Source organism: Pollicipes pollicipes, unplaced genomic scaffold (genome assembly GCF_011947565.3).
Source record: "Pollicipes pollicipes isolate AB1234 unplaced genomic scaffold, Ppol_2.1 Scaffold_3087;HRSCAF=3621_pilon_pilon_pilon, whole genome shotgun sequence".
Taxonomy (NCBI): domain Eukaryota; kingdom Metazoa; phylum Arthropoda; class Thecostraca; order Pollicipedomorpha; family Pollicipedidae; genus Pollicipes; species Pollicipes pollicipes.
Genome location: NW_023596225.1, coordinates 8854628 through 8863725, shown reverse-complemented (window position 1 = coordinate 8863725; position 9098 = coordinate 8854628). Strand labels below are relative to the sequence as shown.

The window sequence follows — 9098 nt, the reverse complement described above, 5'->3', positions numbered from 1 at the left end:
CCTCTTCTCCAACGTTGCGTTTTGTATGCCTGCTTCGTTCCTTTTTGGGCTTGTAGCATCCATTCTCATCAACCAATTCATTGACTGCTTTGAACTCACTTATTATGATGAAAGGAAGATGAATCAAATGATGGGAGGTTGTTCCAATGAATCATCACCGTGATCCCTAAACTGACATCTCAAAATTGTCCATACCTAGGGCTTGTCTACCTTCAGGGGGTGCATACAAATTCTTACTCGCAAACCATTGAGATATCGGAAACTAAGGTATGGCTCCGATCGTCTCGAGACCCTAATCATAGAGTCAGTAAGAGTCAGTCGCGGCCGTGAAGAAGCTTGCAGCAATCCCAATGCAGGCGAGAAGTGGAATCCGCCAATTCACGTCATGGAGACAAAGCGCGCAGCACTGGCATAATTTACAGATTGATCAACGCTTGGCAAGTTTCGTACTCAAAAAATGTTATCGTAAATCACGCCGTCTACACGTCGTAAAGAGCTCTCCATTTGCTGGACTACAAGGCAATGAATGCGCGTTGTTTATTGCTAGCTGTTGCTTTGTAAATGACCACTTAGCGCGCTTCTGCATCCTTTAAAAGAACTGTTCCGTATCTGTATGGGGTTTTCAGCTGAGATGTTCATCTTCTAACATCACTCCCTGCAGTTCACAGCCATGTCCTTTTTCAGACTTAGACCCTCTTGTTTCTGAGGTTGACGCACGCGAACTTGTGCAATCTATTTCGCAACGCCTATTTGAAAGGCACCCAGACCTGTAGCATGTCACGGAAACGTCATGTGAGTACCTCCACTCACTGTATCGTGTTCATGGTAAGGAAAAAAGCAATGATTTAGTACCAGCTGTCCCAGTGATGTAAGACAATTGGCAAACAGACCAACTGAGCTAGCGAATGCACGTCTCGACCACGAACAGCGTGTTGTAACAAAACCACAGGGCTTTGGACAACTGCTAGTAATGACGAGCACGGGACTAAGAAAATAATGGTTTTAGAATAGCAACGCAACCGAGAATGCAAGCAAATAACGTACTACCACGGAAAATGTGCGAGAACTCCACGAGCAAGGCGAAAACACATTCGTATAGCCCTAGCACCGTGACCGCCTACAACGCACTGCCGCAGAATATCCGCGAGCTGAGCCTTCCACAATTCAAACGCGAGTTGCGTAGTTATATCCCGCAGCGGCAGATCAATAGCGGGTAGCGACATCTACTTCAAATAGCTTACGCGAATGTGAGAGTGCGTTCTGAGTGTGTGTGCCTGCGTGTGTACGTGTTTGCGCGGGCCCCCGACCTAGTGTTTTATTTCCATGACACGGGCTCTGTAATAGCCACATTCTGAACGGAGTGAGCTTATGACGTGTAGTAAATAAATAAATAGCATAAATCACCACGCAGAGCACCTACGCCATTTTGCGACGACCAGAAGCACAGGCGAGTGACGCTGTGCGCTGTAGGGGAAACTCGGACACGGCCAGTCTCGCGGCGACTCGGGTGCCATAAACAAACGTTCCATTGGTATCATGTGATGCTTGCCTCAATATCTTCAGATGTTGACCTCCCAACCAAGTAAGGAACAATTTTCAGGAGTACATCATAGGTAGGCCTAATAACTTCGGCAGAAGCACATTGGGCTGCCAACTTTCGGTAAAGAACGGATCCTTGGTCTCCTCTGCATAACTTGTTGACCCAGTCGCAAGAATCAGTGAAACCCCATACCACCAGCAGTCTGGCGAATGGCAGCCGTCGCTTCGGCCTGCCCGTTGACTTCCTAGCATGCACATAAATGCAGAGCGCACCCATTGGACTGCATTTGGCCATGGCCCTGCAAACTCGTGCTCATGTGCCGTCACGCACCACAGTGACGCGCTGGATGAGTCACGATGATGCATTCATGACGTCACTGGTGCTATTCATGTGCATATCAATATGACGTCACGCACATGAATAGCGCCGATGGATTCCATGAAACCCAATCCCAGACCTTCATCCGTTTTGTTATGCGCGATACGTGTTGCACCTGAAATGCTTCGAACATCAACGTAACCAGCGCAGCAGAAAACAAACATCTTGCAGACTCTAGCACCCGGAATATGTTCGGGCTGACGAAACCTTGAATTTAGAGACGTAAAAAGAACATGGCGCCAGGCGAAAATTACATGGTTTATTTGCCATCGTCGGCACGTTATCAATGAACAAGAACATTCAACCGCAATGTCACGTCCTGCTGATTATGGCGGCGTTGACACAGACGCGTGCGGCACAGCAGAAGTGCGCAGGGACGTTAGCCTGGAACTAAGTCAAGAGAGCAGGGTGATTAGGCACGGCCCGCGGAGGAATGCAGCCCAGCGCCGCTCTATGGGTGCGTGGCAGCGGAGGCATGGTGCGGACACAGCGGCAGCACCGCTCACAGGTCCTCGTCGTCTTCGGGTAGCGCCGTCTCGGTGGCGACCTTCAGCTCGCTCTCGATCTGCTTCTGCCACTGCGGGTCCATCTGGACTTCCGGCGGCTCCAGTGCAGGCATGGCCACAAACTCGAGGTTCGGGTCACCAATCAGCTTCCTCGCCAGCCATAGGAAAGGCTTTTCGAAGTTGTAGTTGGACTTGGCTGAGATGTCATAGTACTGAAAAGATGCCAACAACCGTCACCGCTGCAGCTCCTATATGACAGGGGAGATCGCACCTTCTGCTTGCTTAAGTCCGTAGGTTCATACATGCTCGATATCAAGAAAGAACAGTCTACACATTGTGGGTGGGACTTGGCTAATATTACAATCGAAATCGTTCGTGGATGCATTGAGTAACCTGTCCATGTACAGAATAACAATTTCATAGGAGGATACCATCGTTTTACTAATTGTTGCCAACAAGCCAACCGAAAGGAAAATCCACAGATCTGGGGACTTTTAAGGCAACCTTCGTGCCATTCCGGGGAGTATTTCATAACTGTTTGTTCACTGAGCGCCGACCGGAATGTTTCGCATCATAGTACACGGCCTGCATGCAATCACCACGGCAAGTTCAGTGTTTTTTTCCCAATAAGCTGGCGTTCGCGAAGATCCAACATCATCTGCCCTCAAGGATGCTGTTCTGTATGTCGCTAGTCAAAACTATGAGCCGTAATGGGTAAGGTGACACAGGTTGCCGTTTCAGATCTGACCGGGGTGCAAGTTACGCTTTGATTATGTAAGCCATCGCAGAGTTGTTAGCTAATAGAGCTCTTTGGCCAGGCAGTTCAATCAGATGATGACTGTTGAAATACTGCTCAGGTGATCAACACTGACCAAAAATGGTTGACGAAAAAAACTTGTCCGCGGGGGAACATCCACAAGTTCGCTTCAGAACAACCAGAAGAATTTTGCAAAGGCACGGAAAACTATCCCTTCAAACACATCTTCGGGCCCAGACTTTGAGTAAGTCGTCCACATGCAACTTATATTGCGCCCATCCACGCCGGACGGCTGGCTTAAGGGGATTACAGAGACAATGGTCTTCTCGTGCTATTTTGTCTCATGTCCTGCCTGCAATTCTGGTCACATGGCAAAGCTCACCTGCAGGTTTCTTCTTGCGATGAAAGACGATGGACTTTGCCTTCACCTTCCTTGTCTTTGATGTCCACCTTGTTGCCACAGAGTACAATGGGAATGTTTTCACACACTCTGACCAGGTCTCTGTGCCAGTTGGGACCATTCTTGTAGGTGGGCTCTTGATGTGACATCAAACATCAGAATGGCACACTGGCCCTGCAAAAAATACATGGGGAATAAAAAAGTGACTTCAGTGAACACCCACATGGGCAGCTTTAGGGGGGGGGGGGGGAGGGGTCACTACAATAACCTCTAAGCAGCACCACACTGTTGAGCTGCAGGCAATTAAAACAGAAAATTTTTTATATGACTATGGCAAATCCAGGAAGGTTGCTAAACTTATGGCATGTCAGTCATGCAAGAGCTCTCAGTGAACATAATGTCTACAGAACCAAGAAATCTAGTGACTAAGTAGCATTAAACCCTACAACTTTGAGATGGTGTCAAAGTTAATTAAAATTAGGATTATAACTAATGTAACAAACCTTGCATCAGGAATCAAAGAGGGATCAAGGTCAAAACAGAGCACCTCATCAATATGAATCCTTGATAAAAGGAGCATCAAAGAGTCTCACTATGACTTATAAGGTTCAGGGGAGGTCACCCACCTAAAATGACCATGGCCAGTCTTTTGCCTTAAAAAACATGCAAACTATCATAGTTAACAACAATTACTTTGCTTCAAATACCAAAATAGCCCTAAGGGTTTTTAGTTGTCATGACATTCTGAAGGTCAAATGAGGTCTAACCTGACATGAACACTTGTGACCTTTTGCCTATCAAAAGCAGCTAGGTTACAGAGAATGTTCCACATTTGAGGATATTGGAGCAATCATCATAATGATGAAATAAGTCACTCACAACCAATGTTTAATTAGGTCTGTTTACCTTGCAACAAATTGGTTTGAGAGTCAGTTAGTGAAATTTGTATCTGGAATCATGCTTACAAAGCCAGTCATGCACAACTGGGTAGTCACAATGTTCTTAGTCTTGATTGCCACATGGCCAATGTAATGGCAGGATTTGAATGTCATTATTACAGTGCCATAGATGCTGGGTCTGCACATGTTTGCAGGCATGTTGCTCAGATACTAGAAAAGTTTGGGTCATAAGGGCAGGGCTGCAACCTGTACTGCACAGTATTCAGGATGGCTATTCCAGTTCAAAACTCCATAAAATGCTGAACACTCCACTTAAAGCTGGTTACATAACATATGAAGGCCACTCAGGCACAGATCGCAAGTTTCACCTAACTTGACTTATTCAACCCAAAGGTCATGATCTGGGAATTCAAAAGTTGACACACATGTTGCAATAGGGCCAAACCTACCTATCCTCCTTGGTTTTTGAGATCTCAGAGGGACAAACAACTCTCCATCCTGCAAAATATGACATATCCTGACCACATCTCATTGAGATGAGCTAAGTAAATTTTAGGGCAGGAATTACTCAGCTGGCTAGCATAAGTTATGTTGAAACAGCTCCTGGTACATGAGGCATGTGTTGACCTGATGCCAAGATCAGGCAACACCACAAAACAGTGTTCCAAGATTCATCCAGTAGGGTGTGCAGAATTTAAATAAAAACTCAGGCTGCCAGGTTAATTTTCGCTCTCTGGCTGCCCTGCACACAATTTCCTGATGCTAATCTTTCGCCCTTTGACCCTAAACCCAGACATCTGACCTACCCAGACCATTTGTCAAGCCTGAGGCACCCAAATGCTGGGTGAACAGCCACAGCCACTCACTTCAAAGCTGATTGGCCAATTTTGACCACGAAACGGGGCAAAAGGCGGTAGGCCACAAGCTGGGGTGTGATAAAATGAAAAATATTGACATCTGTCCCAGCAGCGACCAAGTGTTTGAACAATGCCAGAAAATGCACCGTAGTGAATAGCAATATGAAGAAGCAACAATCCAGAAAGGCTAGTGCTGCCCTCGAGGCCAAATGTACCACATTTGCCTCATCTGTGTCATGGCCATCAAATCTGTGCCAAATCAGCCTGGCTGGCCCTGAGTGAACTGCTTGTGTATGCTTTGAAACCAGAAATCTACCATGCAAATTTATGAACTCTGAGAAAAGTAGCACAAGCATGAAGCATTTTGCCTGCAGCAGCTTAGCACTGCTTGTACTGGACAGGTAAACCAGTCACAAACAACTGCACACCACAAGGCTAGCAAAGCTGATGATGATTTAGGCTTTGGGACACACCAACTACAAAGGACAGCAAAACTGTGAGCCCTTATTGTTCATATTGTGAAATATTTGATGCAATTTTAAATGCTGTGCATTTGGGAACACAAAGCCATGGACAGATGGTAATGCAAAACATTGGACAGTAAATTCCGTGTACTTCTGCCTAATCTCCAATATTGGCACAGGAAAAATTCATAGCCAGCAGTAGATGACACAAATCTGATGGCCAGGAACATCTTGGAGACTTTCTTGTCATCAAATCGCCAGCCTCAGCCCTAAACAGAGAATCTGGCCATTTGGGGCAGAATTAAGCCTGCCCTGAGCATTTGGTTGTCTGATCTGCTACCTTTCGCAGACTGGCACCCAAGTAGTTTACAATCAATCAGCAACCTTAGTCCATCTTTAATTTCATTTTTATAAATTTGATGTTTCCTCCTCCTGTGCCTATCCTTACAAAGCCATCCCCTTGAGGATGCATGATACCAATCTAAAGTAAGCAGCCTGAAAACCCCGCAAAATAATGCTGACTAACACCTCCACAGATTCAGAACATCCCCAGTCAGATGGCAGCACCTTGCTTTACCAGTCCCTTTAGCTTCCAATAATTTGCACTGCTGCCTGTCTAAAATGATAAAAATGTTCTACTCAAACACCTGCAGCAAGCAACCAAACATGGCATGAGCAGCACAAGATCAGTTAGCATAGCAGCTGAGATTGGTGAAAACTAATCAAACATAATATGATGCAGGCATGGCAAAACAATCAAATACAACACCAAAGTACTCATGTTACAGGCACATTTCAAGTTATACACACAATAAATGATGGTTTCTAAAATGATTTTTGGGACTCACAAATGTAAAAATGACAACCCTGTAATCTTGTGGAAAGCCTGTAAATCCAATTTCTAATCTCTAGCAAGGGCCTAATCTGAAATAACAAAATAATGCAAGGATACACCTCCTAGATAACCACTCTTCATGCATTATGGGGTCAGCAACTAACCTGAATATAATAACCATCACGCAGACCACCAAACTTTTCTTGTCCCGCAGTATCCCACACATTAAACCTGATGGCTCCTCTGTTTGTATGGAATACCAAAGGGTGAACTTCCACACCAAGTGTAGCCACATATTTTTTCTCAAACTCTCCAGTCAGGTGACGCTTGACAAATGTGGTTTTGCCAGTGCCACCATCTCCCAAAAGAACACATTTAAATGTGGGCATGTCTGCTGTTTGCGCCATGACTGGTGCGGTATCTGAAAAGAAAGGAAAATTGGTAAACACCAAGTTCCCAAGAGAACAATCCTACTCTGTGCACACAGTACATAGCAATACATCATACAGGAGGGGTGCATCAACACATCTTTACAATTCAGGCCCAGCAATTTTGGCGCCTGGCGCCTTTCACGAAACGTGGGGACGAAATGGCGTCTTTCCGTTTCCCACCCCGCGTGGCCGGCGCAGAAAGTCAGAAGTACAATTCGTCCCGTTCAAAGGTATCTGGTCCCAAAATTTTACCCAGTAATATTATTATTACTTTTAAGAACCCCAAAACCATATCACGTAGTCCATAACATGTCATTTTACGCCGTCACAAGCATTTTAACATACCCGACCCGCGTCTGCCCTTACGGCTCACAATGGCGTTCACCGAGAGAAAGAGTGGCGGCGCATGATCTAAATAATTGAAAGAAAATAAATGGTGGTTCAAAAAATAAGTTTGGCCATGAGCTATTCAAAAAATATTTTCAAGCCAACAATTTTGGAGAACAATTTACTAACACACGAGCACGAAACATTCATAAATTCATTCACCTCTCTATGAAAGGAACTGGCACACTTGTCAGCTCTAGGCTGAATCACGTTGGTGGAATGTTAAGGAGAAATCATTGTACAGCACATGAGTATGAAACATGCGTAAAATACACGACTTCAAGCTGCACCATATATTACCGGGTATTTCAACGCAAAAATACGTCACCATATTTTAATATTACTATTTAGAATATATAACAGCAGACTCAAGCAATCAGAGCCCAGCGGAAACTAGAACTTGATGCATCCTCAGTCTAAACTACTAAAAATTTCAACGCAGATATGCAATATCACTAGACCGGCATCACCCATGTTCAGCTACTATCAGGCGTATGAGCGGGGGCATGCTAAGAGCACGTGTGCATGCATGTCCAACTTGCAGACATGTACCGACCAGTCGATTGCATCGGTAATTTAGCATGTTGCGCAAACGCTCCGGGGGGGGGGGGGGGGGGGGGAAGGGGACGCCGCCCAGCCGCGAGCTGCCCCGAGTCCAATAACGGGCCTCCGGACAGATAACATGCAAAGCCATCCGAATTCGTAACACGTGACGCGTGTGCATGGAGGTTACGCATGTGACTTATTAAAGTCGAACGTACGAAAACAAGTCTCGCTCGCTGAAGCACAATGAAAGGCATGTACAAATGCGCATGATCAATTTTAGCATTTCTGAAAGGGCCTTCGAGGCAGGAATGATCCAATCTCCTCTCACCCGGCTTTATTTAACTCGAGGCGATGGACTGACGACACCGAACAAACTCACACAATGTTGGAAATGTCGTCGAGCGGTCACTGGATTAGGTCTCAGTAGCCTCGTATTTTTAGCAATTCGATGCCAGCGAATGTGACCGAGCTTTATCCTGATGAACAAATAGCTTCCTATGACAGAAAATTATTGCGAAACTTTATTTGTACCGCGCAAGAAGGCTGTTGGGATAGGGGAGGGGACTGTTCCCTCCTTTGCGAGGATACAGAGCGACGCATATCTCTCCTCCCGGACGCCGCTATGTGCACTACATTAAACATACCATTTTATTTTATCTGCACTGCATTTTATCGTTTACTGCAGTCCATCGTCCGTCAACCACGACGACCAATGGTATTTATTTCTTATAACACTGCCCGTCACACATTTCAATTAAAGGGAGTGTTCCATGTTTTCATGGGTGTAGGAACGTTTCAAAGAAATGAGAGAAGGGAGCGGGTCAGGGAACATTTCAAAAACTTTTAGAAGAAACCAAGCCCGGTGACCGGGCAGGAGGGAGGTAGATATGAAGGTTATTGCCCGCTCTTAATTTACATAATACATGTTGAAAAATATGTGTCATGGTTTCTACGCTTGATGTAGTCTACGGCTGTTTCCCACTGGTGCACAGTCTTGTCTATTCGACTCACTTTTGCCATTTGGCAGCTAAGGCAACCCAGCTTTCCGACATTATCCTCCCGTTTGAACATGGTTTTCAGTGTGTGTGAGAGGGGAGG

At 45.6% G+C, this 9098-nt stretch overlaps 1 protein-coding gene across 1 annotated transcript; it reads right to left on the bottom strand.

Annotated features, from left to right (window-relative positions):
- Nucleotides 1-2156: 2156 nt before the first annotated feature.
- LOC119089323 (GTP-binding nuclear protein Ran-like) lies at nt 2157-7448 on the bottom strand. Its single transcript, XM_037211992.1, has 4 exons — nt 7413-7448; nt 6801-7057; nt 3669-3755; nt 2157-2636 (listed from the first exon to the last, which is right to left on the bottom strand). Exons 2-4 carry the CDS (start codon nt 7041-7043, stop codon nt 2421-2423), a joined length of 546 nt encoding a protein of 181 aa, XP_037067887.1. The 5' UTR covers nt 7044-7057; nt 7413-7448; the 3' UTR covers nt 2157-2420.
- Nucleotides 7449-9098: the final 1650 nt, after the last annotated feature.

Coding starts and splice junctions, on each gene's coding strand:
- LOC119089323 (XM_037211992.1), bottom strand. CDS start 7,043: ATGGCGCAAACAGCAGACATGCCCACATTTAAATGTGTTCTTTTGGGA. Junction 3,756..6,800: donor GTGATGGTTATTATATTCAG/GTTAGTTGCTGA, acceptor TATTTTTTGCAG/GGCCAGTGTGCCATTCTGAT. Junction 2,637..3,668: donor CACAGAGACCTGGTCAGAGT/GTGTGAAAACAT, acceptor GCATCTTTTCAG/TACTATGACATCTCAGCCAA.